Below are 17500 nucleotides of genomic sequence, written 5' to 3'. Positions count from 1 at the left end.
AAGCAAGCTTCGTTTCACAGTGGTGCCATTCAATCAATCTCTATAACTTTGTCACCGTTGTGTCTCTTAATTCTACACACACAGCACTGTTGAGTGTGTCCGACAAGTCTGGACTTCTGGACTTTGCCAAAAGGCTGGTGAACGTGGGACTGTCACTCGTCGCATCAGGTGGCACCGCCAAAACCCTGCGCGATGCAGGACTGGCTGTTCGGTAGGTGTAACCGTTTGCATACATTTCCAATGCCTCGTCTATCCTTGTTGATAGTGTTCAGCCACCAACGTTCTCTTGCGCTAATGCTCACACGATTCAATGTTATGCTGATAACAATGTATTCCTTTAAGTCACCTTACTGTTTGGAACTTCAAAGAGTAGGTCTGTCTAGTATTCTGCAGTCATTGACCACCTTTCAGATGAGGCATTCCCAGCCTCTAAATGCCATTGAGAATCTGTGCCACTGAATCACCTAACATCCATCTCCCTTTTGTTCCAGGGATGTGTCTGAGCTGACTGGCCATCCAGAGATGCTTGGTGGGAGGGTGAAGACCCTGCATCCTGCTGTACATGGGGGCATCCTGGCCCGGCACACCCCTTCGGACAAGGCTGACATGGAGAAACTGGGCTACAGTCTGGTTAGGTAAGAGACAGGGAAGTGGGTTTAATTGATCTAAGCTCAGATCTGTTTTCCTCAATAGTTAAGAGTAGGACTTGTCCATCTCAGTCAACTTTTCTATACTTTTTTTCCAGAGCCACTACTGTTTTAATGTGATTTTTGGGGGTCTTTGAAAAACAGCCTTTTTGTGAACGAGCAGACCTAAAACACCATGCATGTGATCGGGCACAAGACTGCATTAGATTTGGCCCTAATGCAGGGCAGTAAGGTTGTAAAGTGGGGAAACTTCGAAGTATGCGTTGCTAATCTAATAACCGGCTGATTCAAATGCTGCTGCATCTGCACACATCTGATCATGTTACACACTTTACTTTTTTTTTTTGCCTTGAGATTCTGATTGTCAAATTGGCAGCTTAAACAGCCATTCATGGAATGTGATTGGCTTTGAGGAGAAAGTGTGCAATGCATACAGCCTCTGAAATAAACCATGAATTCTCTTTGGCGCCTATGGGCACGTACAGTGCCTTGCGAAAGTATTCAGCCCCCTTGAACTTTGACCGTTTGCCACATTTCAGGCTTCAAACATAAAGATATAAAACTGTATTTTTTTTGTGAAGAATCAACAAATGGGACACAATGGTGAAGTGGAACGACATTTATTGGATATTTCAAACTTTAACAAATCAAAAACTGAAATTGGGCGTGCAAAATTATTCAGCCCCCTTAAGTTAATACTTTGTAGCGCCACCTTTTGCTGCGATTACAGCTGTAAGTCGCTTGGGGTATGTCTCTATCAGTTTTGCACATCGAGAGACTGCAATTTTTTCCCATTCCTCCTTGCAAAACAGCTCGAGCTCAGTGAGGTTGGATGGAGAGCATTCATGAACAGTAGTTTTCAGTTCTTTCCACAGATTCGATTGGATTCAGGTCTGGACTTTGACTTGGCCATTCTAACACCTGGATATGTTTATTTTTGAACCATTCCATTGTAGATTTTGCTTTATGTTTTGGATCATTGTCTTGTTGGAAGACAAATCTCCGTCCCAGTCTCAGGTCTTTTGCAGACTCCATCAGGTTTTCTTCCAGAATGGTCCTGTATTTGGCTCCATCCATCTTCCCATCAATTTTAACCATTGTCCCTGCTGAAGAAAAGCAGGCCCAAACCATGATGCTGCCACCACCATGTTTGACAGTGGGGATGGTGTGTACAGGGTGATGAGCTGTGTTGCTTTTACGCCAAACATAACGTTTTGCATTGTTGCCAAAAAGTTCAATTTTGGTTTCATCTGACCAGAGCACCTTCTTCCACATCTTTGGTGTGTCTCCCAGGTGGCTTGTGGCAAACTTTAAACAACACTTTTTATGGATATCTTTAAGAAATGGCTTTCTTCTTGCCACTCTTCCATAAAGGCCAGATTTGTGCAATATACGACTGATTGTTGTCCTATGGACAGAGTCTCCCACCTCAGCTGTAGATCTCTGCAGTTCATCCAGAGTGATCATGGGCCTCTTGGCTGCATCTCTGATCAGTCTTCTCCTTGTATGAGCTGAAAGTTTAGAGGGACGGCCAGGTCTTGGTAGATTTGCAGTGGTCTGATACTCCTTCCATTTCAATATTATCGCTTGCACAGTGCTCCTTGGGATGTTTAAAGCTTGGGAAATCTTTTTGTATCCAAATCCGGCTTTAAACTTCTTCACAACAGTATCTCGGACCTGCCTGGTTTGTTCCTTGTTCTTCATGATGCTCTCTGCGCTTTTAACGGACCTCTGAGACTATCACAGTGCAGGTGCATTTATACGGAGACTTGATTACACACAGGTGGATTGTATTTATCATCATTAGTAATTTAGGTCAACATTGGATCATTCAGAAATCCTCACTGAACTTCTGGAGAGTGTTTGCTGCACTGAAAGTAAAGGGGCTGAATAATTTTGCACGCCCAATTTTTCAGTTTTTGATTTGTTAAAAAAGTTAGAAATATCCAATAAATGTAGTTCCACTTCATGATTGTGTCCCACTTGTTGTTGATTCTTCACAAAAAAATACAGTTTTATATCTTTATGTTTGAAGCCTGAAATGTGGCAAAAGGTCGCAAAGTTCAAGGGGGCCGAATACTTTCGCAAGGCACTGTATGTTTAACAATTTGGGTTCAAGGCTGCAAAATGTAACCTGCTTAATTGACACATGTTCCCATTTACAAAAGTCAAAACTTCACCCTTTTTTTCTTTGTAAGATATTGTTTCTCGTTGAGTCATCTGGGGCACGCGATGTGAGGGATTGAACAGCCACGCTACTCATTAGTTCACATTGCCTAGATGGTTAGAAAAACAGTGAAATGCATTGCATTTCTTGACTTGTATTGCTTTCCTTTGCCGGTCTTTGACCAGGGTGGTGGTGTGTAACCTTTACCCGTTTGTGAAGACTATCTCCAACACTAATGTGACTGTGGAAGATGCAGTGGAACAGATTGATATTGGTGAGTGAAATGTTAAAGTTGCAAAAAAAAAATTGTCCGACCTGACCAAATTCACATTGTTCTCATTGAAAGCAAGTATAAGAAGCGGTAGATCTGTTCTATGTGCACTATTTCACTGCTTTCTGTGAAGTTTAGTTTTTGCTGCTTTTAATTTCAGTTTTGTACACCAGCTGGAAATACAATATTTGGGGTTCTGAAAAATAATTCACAGCGGTTTAGATGGTACAATGATTCTCTACCATATACTTGCTTGTTTTGGCACATAAACTGGAATTAGGCGAACTAATAGAATTTTAGCAACCAGGAAATGGCTGCGCAATTGATTCATATTGCACCTTTTAAGGCCAGCTCTATATTTTACTTTCTGAAGTCTGTTCTACAACCTGAAATGCCCTAGGTTGCCATGGTGATTACCCTGTTTGACCCTGGCTGTGTCCTCAGGTGGGGTAACCCTGCTCCGTGCAGCGGCCAAGAACCATGCCCGCGTAACCATTGTGTGCGATCCTGCCGACTACCAGCTGGTTGCTGTGGAGATGGAGGGTTCCAAGGGTAAAGACACGACCCTGGACACCCGCAAGACTCTGGCCCTGAAGGTAACTAGGGCAACTTGAAAGCACGGGTTGAAAGTGGACTTTTTTTACATGGTCCTTTGTCTCGTGTATATCAATCTACTTTCTGGACAAGTTGAGAATGGTGAGATCTAGTTTAACTTCCTTGTGCTCTCCTTCTACCTTCCTGTTGAGACAAGTCTGTCAACCTCAACTGTGAACAGAGAGGATGTTGAGTGATAGAGAAATGATGCTATCAGGAACCAAACTGGACATAGACACAACTGAAGTCTTAAGAGACTCTTCAGTAGTAGCAAATCGGACATCTCAGGACAACTGGGGAAGGCCTCATACTGTGTCTTTGACAGATTATTGATCCTCTGTTAAAAGGATCAATTTGTACAATTGCAGACCAGATACCATGGAGTCTGTATAGTCAAAAAGCACAATTGCAATCAGGTCATTGGGTTTTTGTTTAATTGATTGTTTGTTGGTTAATGCGAGGTAAAGTTCAGAGTCCACTACCTCCCATGTTGCCCCCTCTTGTCCTTGGGGCCATGTTGTTCAGGTCAGCCCACAGTATTCTATTGATCTAGTATCCCTGGACATTGTAAATATGCTACTGGAACTGCCCCTTTATATAGTTTGCTTACTTGATTGTTTTTGTTCTACCTTGTTGTTTTAATATTACATTGTTATTGATTACTGCGTTGTTGGTTAGCTTGCAAAAAATCAGTTCACTGTACTTGTGCATTTGACATTGAGTCTTGAGACTACATGGAGTAGAATGGATACATTTAGCACATGGTGTCCCTTGTGAAGGCATTACAAATCTTACAGTGATAGTTTGTATTAAAGCTGCCTCCAGATAAAACTATAGAAGCCCATGTTGGCTTTGATCATGGAATAGGTTACAACGCTGTCTGGTTCAGGTGTTTACCCTGGGCTATGTTCATTAGGGCACACCTTAGAAAAACATTTTGCAGTGGTAAACAGATGTGCATTTCCTATTGGACATCAAGGTTTTCCCTTCCTGTTTCAGTCCCTTTTCTTCCATATGTTGCCTAATGAACATGATCCTGGTGTCAATGCTATCTAGTTGTCCTCATTCTCTCTCCCAGGCCTTTACTCACACGGCTCAGTATGATGAGGCCATCGCGGACTACTTCCGGGGCCAGTACAGCCGTGGGGTATCCCAGCTGCCCCTGCGCTACGGCATGAACCCCCACCAAGCCCCCGCCCAGCTCTACACCCTGCGCCCCACCCTCCCCCTCACAGGTAGGCTTCACACCCCCCTCATTGTGTAGCCAGCAGTAACATTGTCAACCCTAATTTTAATTGGTGTCATATGTTCAACTGAAACCGTCCAGGCGGACTTTGGGGTCCTTGTCCTGTCTGGGTAGACTAACTGTATTGATCCTCCCTTCTCTCCATTCCATTTCTGCCTCTGTCAGTGGTAAATGGTTCTCCTGGGTTCATTAACCTTTGTGATGCCCTGAACGCCTGGCAGCTGGTCCGAGAGCTGAAGAGTGCCCTGGGCATGCCCTCTGCCACCTCCTTCAAACACGTCAGCCCTGCAGGTTAGACACGCAGAGCTTCCAATGCATATGCCAACAAGATTGCAAGGAATCCCAGTAACATTGACCTAGGCTGTCTTCTCCCTCTCTAGGGGCTGCGGTGGGTGTTCCTCTGAGTGATGAGGAGGCCAAGGTGTGTATGGTGAATGACATGCTGAAGAACCTGACCCCACTGGCTACAGCCTACGCCCGGGCTAGAGGGTCAGACAGGATGTCCTCCTTCGGCGACTTCATCGCTCTGTCTGACGTGTGTGACGTCCCCACTGCCAAGATCATATCCAGAGAGGTAGGGCTTCCCAGGTGTCGTGTGTGTCTGTCCTGTGTGTTTCGTGCATTTCCAACCCCTGTCTATCATTCTCAGGTCTCTGATGGCATCATCGCCCCTGGTTACGAAGAGGAGGCCCTCAGGATTCTGTCCAAGAAGAAGAATGGAAACTACTGTGTTCTCCAGGTATGGTTGGACATGGAAAAGCAGTTGGTGATCATCCTATGTTGCAGCCTTTCCTAGAAAAAAAAGTTTGAAGTTAATTTGCATCTTCTCACCGGTTGGGGGTGCTGAATGTCTAAATCTGTCAGATGGACCCAGCCTATGAGCCAGATGAGCCAGAGGTCAGAGTTCTCTTTGGTCTCCACCTCAAACAGAAGAGGAATGGAGCTGTCATTGACAAGGATCTCTTCAGCAACGTCGTCTCCAAGGGCGCGGTGAGTCTTTGTGGTTTGTGCGTGTCTTGATAGTGTGTGAGTGAGATTCTCACTGATGACCTGTTCTGACCTTTTGTCCTCTTGTCGGTCTCCTGTTTAAGCTGTCGGTGGAGGCGCTGCGTGACCTGATCGTGGCCAGCATCACAGTGAAGTACACCCAGTCCAACTCTGTCTGCTACGCCAAGGATGGACAGGTAACCAACCTGGAGAGGGAGGAGACATGGGAGGTTCCTGTTGAAATAGTGTTTGGGCACAGAGTTTCCCCTTGTTGTTGCCTATATCCTTGTTTACCTTTTTCAGAAGGAATTCAAACATTCAACACTATGTACTGTGGCTTTTCTGGGTCACGATCCGTCTCCTCTCCCTGTGTACCAGGTGATTGGGATCGGTGCGGGTCAGCAGTCTCGTATCCACTGCACGCGGCTGGCAGGGGACAAGGCTGATAACTGGTGGCTGAGGCACCACCCGCGGGTGTTGGGCATGAGGTTCAGGAGTGGAGTGAAGCGGGCGGAGATGGCCAATGCCATCGATCAGTACGTCAGCGGCACCATCGGAGAGGTGAGGGGGTCAGAGGTCAATTAGGGACATGCACTCTACACATCTGAAATGGTTGTCGGATGTACAGTTCTGCTGTATGTTTTGTGTAGGTTCCTACTGTAGGTGTCTGTCTGTTTAAAAAATCAAATTCCAGATGAGTCTGTCCTGCTCTCTAACTCCTGTGTTCAGGGTCCAGACCTGGCAGTATGGAAGGCCATGTATGAGGAGGTCCCAGAGCCTCTGGATGAGACTGAGAAGAAGAACTGGCTGAGCTCTCTACAGGCTGTAGCGCTCAGCTCTGACGCCTTCTTCCCCTTCAGAGACAACGTGGACCGTGCCAAACTGGTAAACACTGCTGAATTATTACTTTTCACTAGTCTAAGATGGCCGACTTTCTGCTTTTGGTTCTTTAGTTGGTCTCTAGCCTTCTAGTGTCTTCCAAGGTCTTTTCTGTTTGACGCCCACGTGGACTGATTATTCTGAGGTGTCTGTCTCTGTAGAGTGGTGTGGAGTACATTGCTGCCCCGGCTGGGTCCACAGCTGACGAGGTGGTGATCAATGCCTGTAATGAGCAGGGCATCACCCTGGTGCACACCAACCTGAGACTCTTCCACCACTGAATACCTGGAGTGGCTGTCATACAACGCTGCCTGACACATTTCACACGCCACACACCATTATGGCCCTGAGTAACATGTATCCATGTGTGTCTACATGTTGGAGGTCCACTAATTGCTCTAGAATAGTGATCAACAAAGGTACTAACATAGTATTATTATTTACACTGAGACATTCCTGTCCTACGGTTATCATGCACAAACCGCATGAGTCATGCTGAGGATCATTCAGATTCCGTTACATTCCGAGCTTGCTTTCATAGTTGTATCTAAGTTACAATGTTACTGTCTGGAAGGTCACGGTTTACCATGAAATAAACTGTTTCTTGAGAAATCCTGTGGAGTGTGTGTGTGTGTATGCAAACACTATTTTACATTATAGCAATATTAAGCTGAAAGTCGGACTGACTACTACACTAATGGAATTGTTTTATGGTCATACCATGGACCATTTAGCTATTTGAATTTTAGGACGCTTCTAGGTATCAAAAATATTTAAAGTTTTGAAATTGCCCCTTACTATTACAGCTCATAGAAACACATTGAGTAACACACAAATGGCTTAGACAGTCTTAGACCGTTTTCATTGTTGGCCAGAAGACCGTAAAAAGACCAGAATCTGCTCCAAGTGATTTTAATCTAAGAAATGTTTCCAAGTATTCCCACGCATAATGGAAAAAGGTAAGCTAGGTTTGAAATGGTTTAAGTGGAGAAAATCTGTTTTGGGAGATGAACACCTTTTGTTAAACTACCTCCCTACTTTAATTAATTTGAATGGGTTCCCTTTAGGCAAGTCCTGTGACACGTGTGGGGGTCGTAGAGAACACCTTCCCCTGCAGATGGTATACAATGCCTTCAGAAAGTATTCACACCCCTGTACTTTCCCACATTTTGTTACAGCCTGAATTTAAAATGGATTAAATTGATGTGTTTTTTTTTGTCACTGGCCTACACACAATACCCTAAAATGTTGAAGTGGAATTGTTTTTCATTTATATTTTTTTACAAATTTAAAGCGGAGCGATGTCTTGAGTCAAGTATTCAACCACTTATGGAAGTTCAGGAGTAAAAATATGCACGAGTGGCATGGACTTTGAGTGCACTAATAGTGCCTAACATGATTTTTTTTGAATGACTACCTCATCTCTGACCCCCACGTACAATTACCTCGAAGGTCGCACAGTGAATTTCCAACAGATTCAACCAGAAAGACCAGGGAGGTTTTCCAATGCTTTGCAAAGGGCACCTATTGGTAAATACAATTCTAAGACCTTAAATATCTCTGAGCATGGTGACGTTCTTAATTACACTTTGGATGGTGTATCAATACACCCAGTCGCTACAAAGATACAGATGTCCTTCCTAACTCAGTTGCTGGAGAGGAAGGAAACCGCTCAAGATTTCACCACAAGGTCAACTGGGACTTTTCAACAGTTTATTGGCTGTGATAAGAACTGGGGACGGATCAACTTTGTTGATGGCTTGAAAAGGAAACCTTTACAGGAGTATTTTTCTCTCCAAAACATGCATCCTGTTTGCACCAGTAATACTGCAGGAACTTTTGGTCCTGAATACAAAGTGCTATATTTGGGGCAAATCCAACACATTACTGAGTACCACTCCATATTTTCAAGCATAGTGGTGCATCATGGTCTGGTTATGTTTGTAATTGTTAAGGACTGGGGAGTTTCAGGATAACGATGGGAGCTAAAGCACAGGGAAAATCCTTAACCTGGTTGTATGCTTTCCACCAGACACTGGGAGATGAATTCACCTTTCAGCAGGACTATAACCTAAAACACAAGACCAAGTCTACACTGGAGTTGCTTACCAAGAAGACAGTGAATGTTCCCGAATGATCGAGTTACAGTTTTGACAAATCTACTTGATCTATTTCAAGATGTAAATGGTTGTCTGGCAATGATCAACAACCAACTTGACACAAGCTTGGAAAATATTTTTTTTTTTGCAAATGTCATACAATCCAGGTGTGGAAAGCACTTAGACTTAAATTGCTGCCAAATGTGATTCTAATGTGTATTGACTCAGGGGTGTGAATACTTATGTGAAGAAAAAAATGTTTTCACTTTGTCGTTCTGGGGTATTTGGTGTAGATGGGTGAGACATCTATCTAATCTGTGTTGAATTCAGGCTGTAACACAACATGTGGAATAAGTCCAGGGGTATGAATACATTCTGAAGGAATAAGTCCAGGGGTATGAATACATTCTGAAGGAATAAGTCCAGGGGTATGAATACATTCTGATGGAATAAGTCCAGGGGTATGAATACATTCTGAAGGAATAAGTCTAGGGGTATGAATACATTCTGAAGGAATAAGTCCAGTGGTATGAATACATTCTGATGGAATAAGTCCAGGGGTATGAATACATTCTGAAGGAATAAGTCCAGTGGTATGAATACATTCTGATGGAATAAGTCCAGGGGTATGAATACATTCTGAAGGAATAAGTCCAGGGGTATGAATACATTCTGAAGGCACTGCAGGGATTCAGACACAGCCCACACAAAAACAACTGATCTCTAGTTTATACTGACAGATGGGGATTTATTTTATTATGTTACGTAGATTTACACTGGTGCATCAATCTATGTATAAACAGTTATTCAAGAAACAAAGGCAATTCATGAGGTTCTTTTCAACTTTATCAAAACAAGGGAATCTCCATCAAACTTTGTCACCTTTTAGTACAAAATAAAACCAGAACAAAGTCGACACCCCAGGTCTCACATTCACACAACAATGCTGTGATTAAAGGGATAAATAAAATGCATTGAAGAGTTTCAAAATGACAACAACTCAGTGTCAATCACACAGGCAGTGCTACCCCTGTCTACACAGAGGCTACAGAAAAAGCTAAATGATTTCAAACACTTGTCGACATGGCAACTACACCAACATTCTCTCAAAACAGTGCTTTTGATTTCAGACGGATTTAGATTTTATAGAAGTAAAAAAAATAATAATAATAAATGATTAGGACAAACGGTAATACTGGACAGGTAGTCTTGGAAATGTATAATTTGTAAAAGACAAGCACATCTGAACTGTTAAGAAGCACTTCAAACACATACATTCAGGGACAGGGGAAGATTTTTATCTCTTTAAGGCACGAACACAAGGAATGTTCCTTTTGACCTCTTAACTGTCTCAAAGGGAAATGACAACAGACAACTTAACCAACATTCTGAAAGTGTGCAGGGGGTTCTCTTAAGACAAGGAAGGCATGGACATACAGTATGTAGGTGTGTTAGATATGGTTAAGAGAAATGACAACAGACAACTTAACCAACATTCTGAAAGTGTGCAGGGGGTTCTCTTAAGACTAGGAAGGCATGGACCTACAGTATGTAGGTGTGTTAGATATGGTTAAGAGAAATGACAACAGACAACTTAACCAACATTCTGAAAGTGTGCAGGGGGTTCTCTTAAGACTAGGAAGGCATGGACCTACAGTATGTAGGTGTGTTAGATATGGTTAAGCTGATCAGTAAGGCATCGATGTGTTAGTTAGGTCTGTCTCTGACTGGACAGGGCGACCTCCTCTTCAAGGAGACTTGACAGACCATGGGTAAGGAAGAGGAGATTTATCTTTTACTCCAGGGGATTCTGGGGGATGTGTCCTTCTGCCAGTGCGTCTGCCAGTAGTTCAGGTCGAAGGCATTCGATGGGGCACTGGATGTTCTGCAGAAGGAGACAGACAGACAGACAAGAGATCAGTATGGGTCCAACCTCAGCATGGGGATTTCAAGTTCTAATCCAACACATTTTCTCAGTTGTCTTTTGAGAGCGTAGTCTATGACTCACCACTTTACGTAGTGTGTTGGTGGGGTCCCTGTATCGGACGGGCTGCAGCAGACTAGAGTCCACCTCAGCACCTGGTCTACGACAGTTCTCACAACGCCAGCCCTGAGAGGAGGACAAGCATTACATTTACACACGTTGGTCATTCAGCAGGTGCTTGTCCAAGTTGCATTCAACTAAGGTCGGTAAGACAAGCATAGCCATTAGCAGTAAAAGTGACCTGTTGTCCTCCGTAGCAGGTGCAGGTACAGATGGCTCCCAGGTATTCTTTCTGCCACTGGTTACCAATCTGGTACATCTTCCCATCGTCATAGCAGGTGGACTCATCTGTAAACACACACGCAGGAGAGGGAATCACACACACAGGCAGACATGGAGGAGGTCACACAGGCAGACATTGAGGAGGTCACACAGGCAGACATTGATGAGGTCACACAGGCAGACATTGATGAGGTCAAACAGGCAGACATTGATGAGGTCACACAGGCAGACATTGATGAGGTCATACAGGCAGACATTGATGAGGTCACACAGGCAGACATGGAGGAGGCCACACAGGCAGACATTGATGAGGTCACACAGGCAGACATTGATGAGGTCACACAGGCAGACATTGATGAGGTCACACAGGCAGACATTGATGAGGTCACACAGGCAGACATGGATGAGGTCACACAGGCAGACATGGATGAGGTCACACAGGCAGACATTGATGAGGTCACACAGGCAGACATTGATGAGGTCACACAGGCAGACATTGATGAGGTCACACAGGCAGACATTGATGAGGTCACACAGGCAGACATGGATGAGGTCACACAGGCAGACATGGATGAGGTCACACAGGCAGACATGGAGGAGGTCACACAGGCAGACATTGATGAGGTCACACAGGCAGACATTGATGAGGTCACACAGGCAGACATGGATGAGGTCACACAGGCAGACATGGAGGAGGTCACACAGGCAGACATTGATGAGGTCACACAGGCAGACATTGTAACTGTATTGTGTTGTATTCTGACATGCTGCCAGAGAAGTTCTGTGTTCTTCCTTTAATATCCAAACAAGTGCAGGTGGTGACTGATGTTAAAGTGCTACTTACGTGGTTCACACTTGAACTCCCCCTTCCCGTTGCCCAGGCAGGTGCAGCTCATCATGGGGCCCTTCTCCTCCTGACGCTCCCATTTCTCCCCGATACGGTAGTTGTTACCTCCATCATGACACCACTCTGTTGATGGACAGGGAGCGCGAGAGAGGGGGGAGATATAGAGAACAAAAAAAAGGTCAGACCTGTTGCATAACATCCGACACTGTCTCCCAGCCCCTAGATCGGATTGGTGTAACCAATATGGCAACCATTACACCCAGCCAGTCAGGTGGCAAGGGATCAATAAAGTTTCTTAAATAGCATTGAAGAGGTAGTTAAATACTCACTAGAGGAGTCACATCGGAAGTGTCCACTGCCTAGTCCCAGACACCTGCACCACAGCTTGAAGCCCGTCTCAGACATGCGCTCCCACTCGGTCCCAACGTCATGGTAGGTCGCTGTGAAGGTGTCGTAGCACGAGTCCTTATCTGTGCCGGTGGAACCCTCTGTCACTACAGGCGGAAGAGAAGGGGTTCATTTCACCACAGAATCACAGGCTAAGCTGTGTAAGTAAATGCCTATCTATGAACTTCCTGAACTATATTTTCTGACCGTGGAACAGCATGACTCAAAACAACATCAGGATTCACTCATACCATCTATTCTATAGGTTACATTTCAGTACTGATCCTAGATCAGTTGTCATAGTCACTGCTGGTTCCTTACGGGTGTTGCCGGCGGTGACAATCTCCTCCAGGATCTTGTGTTTGAGTGCCCCCTTCAGGGCCTCTACGATAACGTTGTATGAGGCTCCGCTGGTCAGGCCGATCAGAGTGGCACTGGTGGAGGTACCAGGCAGACGCATCTGAGACAGGAGAGAGAGAGGGAAGGAGAGGAAGGGAGGGACAGAGAGAGAGATGGAAGGAGAGAGAGGGAGAGAGATGGAGGGAGAGAGAGGAGATGGAAGGAGAGAGAGGGAGAGAGATGGAGGGAGAGAGAGGAGATGGAAGGAGAGAGAGGGAGAGAGATGGAGGGAGAGAGAGGAGATGGAAGGAGAGAGGGGGAGAGAGATGGAGGGAGAGAGAGGAGATGGAAGGAGAGAGGGAGAGAGATGGAGGGAGAGAGAGGAGATGGAAGGAGAGAGGGAAAGAGAGGAGATGGAAGGAGAGAGAGGGAGAGAGATGGAGGGAGAGAGAGGAGAGAGGGAGAGAGATGGAGGGAGAGAGATGAGATGGAAGGAGAGAGGGAAAGAGGAGATGGAAGGAGAGAGAGGGAGAGAGATGGAGGGAGAGAGAGGAGATGGAAGGAGAGAGGGGGAGAGAGGAGATGAAGGAGAGAGGGGGAGAGAGGAGATGAAGGAGAGATGGGGAGAGAGATGGAAGGAGAGAGATGGAGGGAGAGAGAGGAGATGGAAGGAGAGAGATGGAGGGAGAGAGAGGAGATGGAAGGAGAGAGAGGGAGAGAGATGGAGGGAGAGAGGAGATGGAAGGAGAGAGAGGGAGGGAGAGAGAGGGAGGGAGAGAGAGGAGATGGAAGGAGAGAGATGGAGGGAGAGAGATGAGATGGAAGGAGAGAGAGTGAGAGAGATGGAGGGAGAGAGAGGGAAGGAGAGGAAGGGAGGGAGAGAGAGAGGGAAGGAGAGGAAAGGAGGGACAGAGAGAGATGGAAGGAGAGAGAGAGATAAAAGGAGAGAGAGAGAGATGGAAGGATAGAGAGATTGGGAGAGATGAATGAGAATGAGAGGTGTAGACCGTCATTATAAATAAGAATTTGTTCTTAACTGACTTGGCTAGTTAAATAAACATTACACTTTAAAAAAGTGTCTCTTAGATGTGTCTTTATATGTGTGTGTGTGCCGTAACCTCTCACCTGGAACATCTTCTCGTTGACGTGTGTCAGAGGGTTGCAGGACACCAGGTACTCTGAACTCTGCTTGTAAGGCTTCCAGGCGATGGTGGTCTGGGTCTGGGCCTCCTGAGGGATTCCTGTGTCCTTCTCTGGAAAACCAAAGGGAGAGCCACCAGGCACGTTCACGCTCACCACCGGCACCCTGCGCCCCTCCGCATCCGGAAGGGGCACAAACACCAGGGGTGTCTGGCCATTCCCATAGGGTATCTGGCCGTTCCCATAGGGTGTCTGGGGGTTCTGGTTGTTGTACTCAGTGTACTCCACGTTCTGGCCCTGGCCCCCCAGGGTGTCTAGGCCATTGTTACCTACTACTGTTGGGACACGGCTCTCCTTTTCTTCAGGCACGTCCAGGTGGTCGTAGCCTCCGGGGCGGTTGGGGAGTGGCAGTGTAAGCAGGGATTCACGTTCTGGCCGGGAGAGAGGGGTTAGGAAGCAAGCGAGTTAGGGAGGGAGTAGGGAGTTAGAGGAGCTGCAGTAGCATGATGCCGCCAGCAGGGGGTGGCAGTAAGTCCGCATACTAGAGCCACTACTGTACTGCAAAGCACTGCACTTGAAGTAGAAGTTGCCCCTAAGCACAGATCTAAGATCAGATTACCCTACCCCCGTTTTAGTTTTAACCATTAATGGGAGTGGAAAAATATCTGACCCTGTATCAGTGGTTTGGGCAAATATCTACTCCAAAGCCTGCCACTGCCGTCAATACCTTTTGAATCGCTTGTTAATTCAAAACGTATTCAAAGTGAGTGAGCAGTATTATTGTTTTAAAAGACACAGCTGTTTGTAACAGATGCTGGCACGACTACAAACCAAATCTAACATCTCGGTCTATGAGTTGCTAGGCTGTTCTTACAATATTCTACTGCAGCTAAGCACATATGCAGGCTTCCCAAACCTTTCTTTGTAACATCACCATTCAGGTACAAAAAAACATCTGTTTTTGGGCCATATGTGTATGTAGACGTATGTGTAAAGTGTGTATGTGCTGTACTCACGAGTCCTGGCCGTGCCCACCAATGGGGTGCTTCTCTGGACATTCTGAAGAGCGATGATCTTGATGATGTACTCGGTACCTGGTCTCAAACCTGAAAACATCCAACAACATCAAGCATCAAACTCTGCTGGAGGAAATCAGATGTCGATTTGAGTCGATTCAGGTGTTTTCCATAAACTGGACGTGTTGAGAAGCTTGAGCTTTCAGAGGGTGAAGAGGAAGGGGTGGAGTTTATGAGGGCAGGGTAACTTGAGAGAGAGAGAGAGAGAGAGAGAGAGAGAGAGAGAGAGCGAGAGAGAGAGAGAGAGAGAGAGAGAGAGAGCAGAGTTTGACGTTTACCAGAGATGGTGGCGTAGTTCTGGCCAGCGTGGGGGCGGGGGGTAAGCTCACGGGGCTGCGCCCTGCCTGCCTCCTCGTAGGTGATGTAATATCCTGTGATGCGCGTGGCGGGGGGTTCCCAGCTGAAGGAGATGGAGTTGGGGGTCAGGGAGGTGAACTGGAGGTTGGTGGGAGAATGCATCGCTGGTTTGGCTGTGGTGGCCGTGAGGGTGAAGGGGGCGCTGCGTGCATCGCCGTTGATGGTGTAGATGTGGATAGTGTAGGAGGTGCCTGGCTCCAGACCTGAAGGACATCAAACACAACACACTGTCAGTCAGTCAAGAGCCCACTCTGTACTGTACATGGGTTATGTAGTTTACTATAATGATGATAGTTTAGGTGAAAGTGAGGATGGATAATGTAGTTGAATGTAGATGGGGCGATAATAGGTAATGTAGTTCATTTATAGATGAGAGTGGTGAAGGTTGTGTGATGTAGTCTACTGTAGATAAGAGTGGTAATGGGTGGGTAATGTAGTTGACGGTAGATGAGAGTGGTGATAGCTGGGTAATGTAGTCTACTGTACAGTACCAGTGATGGTGTAGGTGCGCTGCTCTCCGGGGATTGTCTTCTTGATGGCGGGGCGGCTGCCGCCGAGGGGCTGAGCTTCGATGAGGTACCCGGTGATGGTCTCAACCTTAGCACGCCAGGTCAGCGTGATGGCCGAGTCCTTCACGTCAGAGATACGCACACGCCGAGGAGGACTGATGTCTGGGAGAGAGAGAGGAAGGGAGAGGGTGAGTTTACAGTGAGTAAACCAGTGGCCAGTAGAGTTAAAACTCTGTGAAAGCTGCTTACTGTCCAGCGTGGTGACCTCTCCCTCCAGGGGCCGGCTGGTCACAGAGTTCTTCAGGGCATAAACGTGCACTGTGTACAGAGTGGCCACCTACACAGGAAACACATGTTGACAGACACATAAATACAGTGACAATACATGACCTGAATATAGACTGTTTAACAGACACCTTTATCTAGAACACAGTTATGACATACATTCAGAATGCTGTAGTCTGTTATTTACCATGAGTCCTGGGACCACGGCGCGCGTGGTGTCTGGGGCGATGGTCATCTCCTTGGTGGGTCCATTGTTGTTCTTGGGGTTGACAACCACACGGTACCCAGACAGCCCGGAGCTGGGGGAGCGCCACGAGACAATGAAGGAGGTGTCACCAACCTCAGAGATGTCCAGATTGGTGGGAGCAGGGATAGCTGGGGGCAGAGATGGACATTTAAGTATTTGCGTGTGTGTGTGCGTGTCTGTATGTGTGTGTGTCTGATATCTCCTACCTGTGGCCTGTGTGCCCACCAGTGGGGTGCTGGGGGTGCGTCCGTGCAGAGCGATGACCTTAACAGTGTACTCTGTGCCGGGGCGGAGATTCCTCAGTACCACGGTATCGTCTGTCCCTCTGGGCGCCGGGCGCAGCTCTCTCTCGCCCTCCTCAGGGCTGGAGTACAGCACGCGGTATGATGTCACTGTGCCGTCCGGACTGTCCCATGTGATCCTCAGGGAGGTGGAGTCCACCTCAGAGAAGGACAGGGCCTTGGGACGGTCCATTGCTGCAAGGAAACGGGGGGGGATGAAGGCCAGAAAGAAGGGAACATCAGAATAACATACATTTGAACATTTCGTTCCTCTGTTATCATGACAGATCAATGTTTTAAACTCTTTTACAATCCGAATGCATGCATACACGCATGTACACACACACACACACACACGCACCTGTGATGGCGTTCTCTACCAGAGGTGTGGAAGGTTCTCCATCGGTTCCCAGAGCGGTCACACTCAGAACGTACTCCACCGTGGGCATCAAGCCAGTAAACGTAATCTCGGTCTGATCTAGATCCAAGGCAAGAGAAAGAGAGAGAGACAGAGAGAGAGAGAGGTTGAGCACAGGAGTATAGCTGTAGAACAACAGAGGCTAAAGCTCCTTTTTATCAATGTCTCACAACACAGTCACAAAATGGCTGCCGTACATATGATCACAGACGGGCAGAGGGCAGGGGAGAGAGCAGGGGCAGGTCTTACCAGGGGCCACCACCTCAGAGAAAGAGGGGCCCTGTCCATTCTTGGGGACGCTGGTGACCCTGTAGCCCTTGATGGGGCCCTGGGCCGCGGACCAGCGCACTGTGATGGTGTTGTCCTTCACATCTGTCACGTCCATGTTGGTGGGGCCCTCCACGTCTACGGAGAAAGGAAGAGGGAGGGAGAGAGGGGGGAGGGAGTGAAAGAGGGAG

General features: G+C 46.6%; 2 protein-coding genes across 10 annotated transcripts in view; one reads left to right on the top strand and one right to left on the bottom strand.

Annotated features, from left to right (window-relative positions):
- The window catches only part of LOC110527222 (bifunctional purine biosynthesis protein ATIC), a 7849-nt gene extending 446 nt beyond the window's left edge, over positions 1–7403 (top strand). The window contains exons 2-14 of the mRNA XM_021608385.2: positions 85–211; positions 492–635; positions 3000–3088; positions 3530–3681; positions 4758–4914; positions 5091–5216; positions 5306–5499; positions 5575–5664; positions 5790–5915; positions 6017–6109; positions 6291–6473; positions 6642–6797; positions 6953–7403. Of these exons, the coding sequence (XP_021464060.2) occupies positions 85–211; positions 492–635; positions 3000–3088; positions 3530–3681; positions 4758–4914; positions 5091–5216; positions 5306–5499; positions 5575–5664; positions 5790–5915; positions 6017–6109; positions 6291–6473; positions 6642–6797; positions 6953–7072 (1757 nt within the window). The 3' untranslated portion in view covers positions 7073–7403. The remainder of the gene's footprint in view (positions 1–84; positions 212–491; positions 636–2999; positions 3089–3529; positions 3682–4757; positions 4915–5090; positions 5217–5305; positions 5500–5574; positions 5665–5789; positions 5916–6016; positions 6110–6290; positions 6474–6641; positions 6798–6952) is intronic.
- Positions 7404–9617: 2214 nt separating this feature from the next.
- The window catches only part of LOC110527224 (fibronectin-like), a 42995-nt gene continuing 35112 nt past the window's right edge, over positions 9618–17500 (bottom strand). For 4 of the 9 annotated variants that reach the window (XM_036982209.1, XM_036982211.1, XM_036982213.1 and 1 more), the window contains 15 exons: positions 17292–17447; positions 16986–17102; positions 16550–16819; positions 16284–16471; positions 16061–16148; positions 15794–15973; positions 15224–15505; positions 14886–14975; positions 13855–14300; positions 12712–12850; positions 12333–12497; positions 12001–12126; positions 11116–11222; positions 10899–11000; positions 9618–10775 (listed from right to left, as the gene is read on the bottom strand). In XM_036982209.1, the coding sequence (XP_036838104.1) occupies positions 10686–10775; positions 10899–11000; positions 11116–11222; positions 12001–12126; positions 12333–12497; positions 12712–12850; positions 13855–14300; positions 14886–14975; positions 15224–15505; positions 15794–15973; positions 16061–16148; positions 16284–16471; positions 16550–16819; positions 16986–17102; positions 17292–17447 (2546 nt within the window). In that variant the 3' untranslated portion in view covers positions 9618–10685. Of the gene's footprint in view, positions 10776–10898; positions 11001–11115; positions 11223–12000; positions 12127–12332; positions 12498–12711; positions 12851–13854; positions 14301–14885; positions 14976–15223; positions 15506–15793; positions 15974–16060; positions 16149–16283; positions 16820–16985; positions 17103–17291; positions 17448–17500 lie in introns of all 9 variants that reach the window. The other 5 variants (XM_036982207.1, XM_036982210.1, XM_036982208.1 and 2 more) reach the window with 2 other exon arrangements.

This window comes from Oncorhynchus mykiss, chromosome 7, assembly GCF_013265735.2.
Source record: "Oncorhynchus mykiss isolate Arlee chromosome 7, USDA_OmykA_1.1, whole genome shotgun sequence".
Classification (NCBI taxonomy): domain Eukaryota; kingdom Metazoa; phylum Chordata; class Actinopteri; order Salmoniformes; family Salmonidae; genus Oncorhynchus; species Oncorhynchus mykiss.
This window is presented reverse-complemented; position numbering and strand designations above follow the sequence as displayed.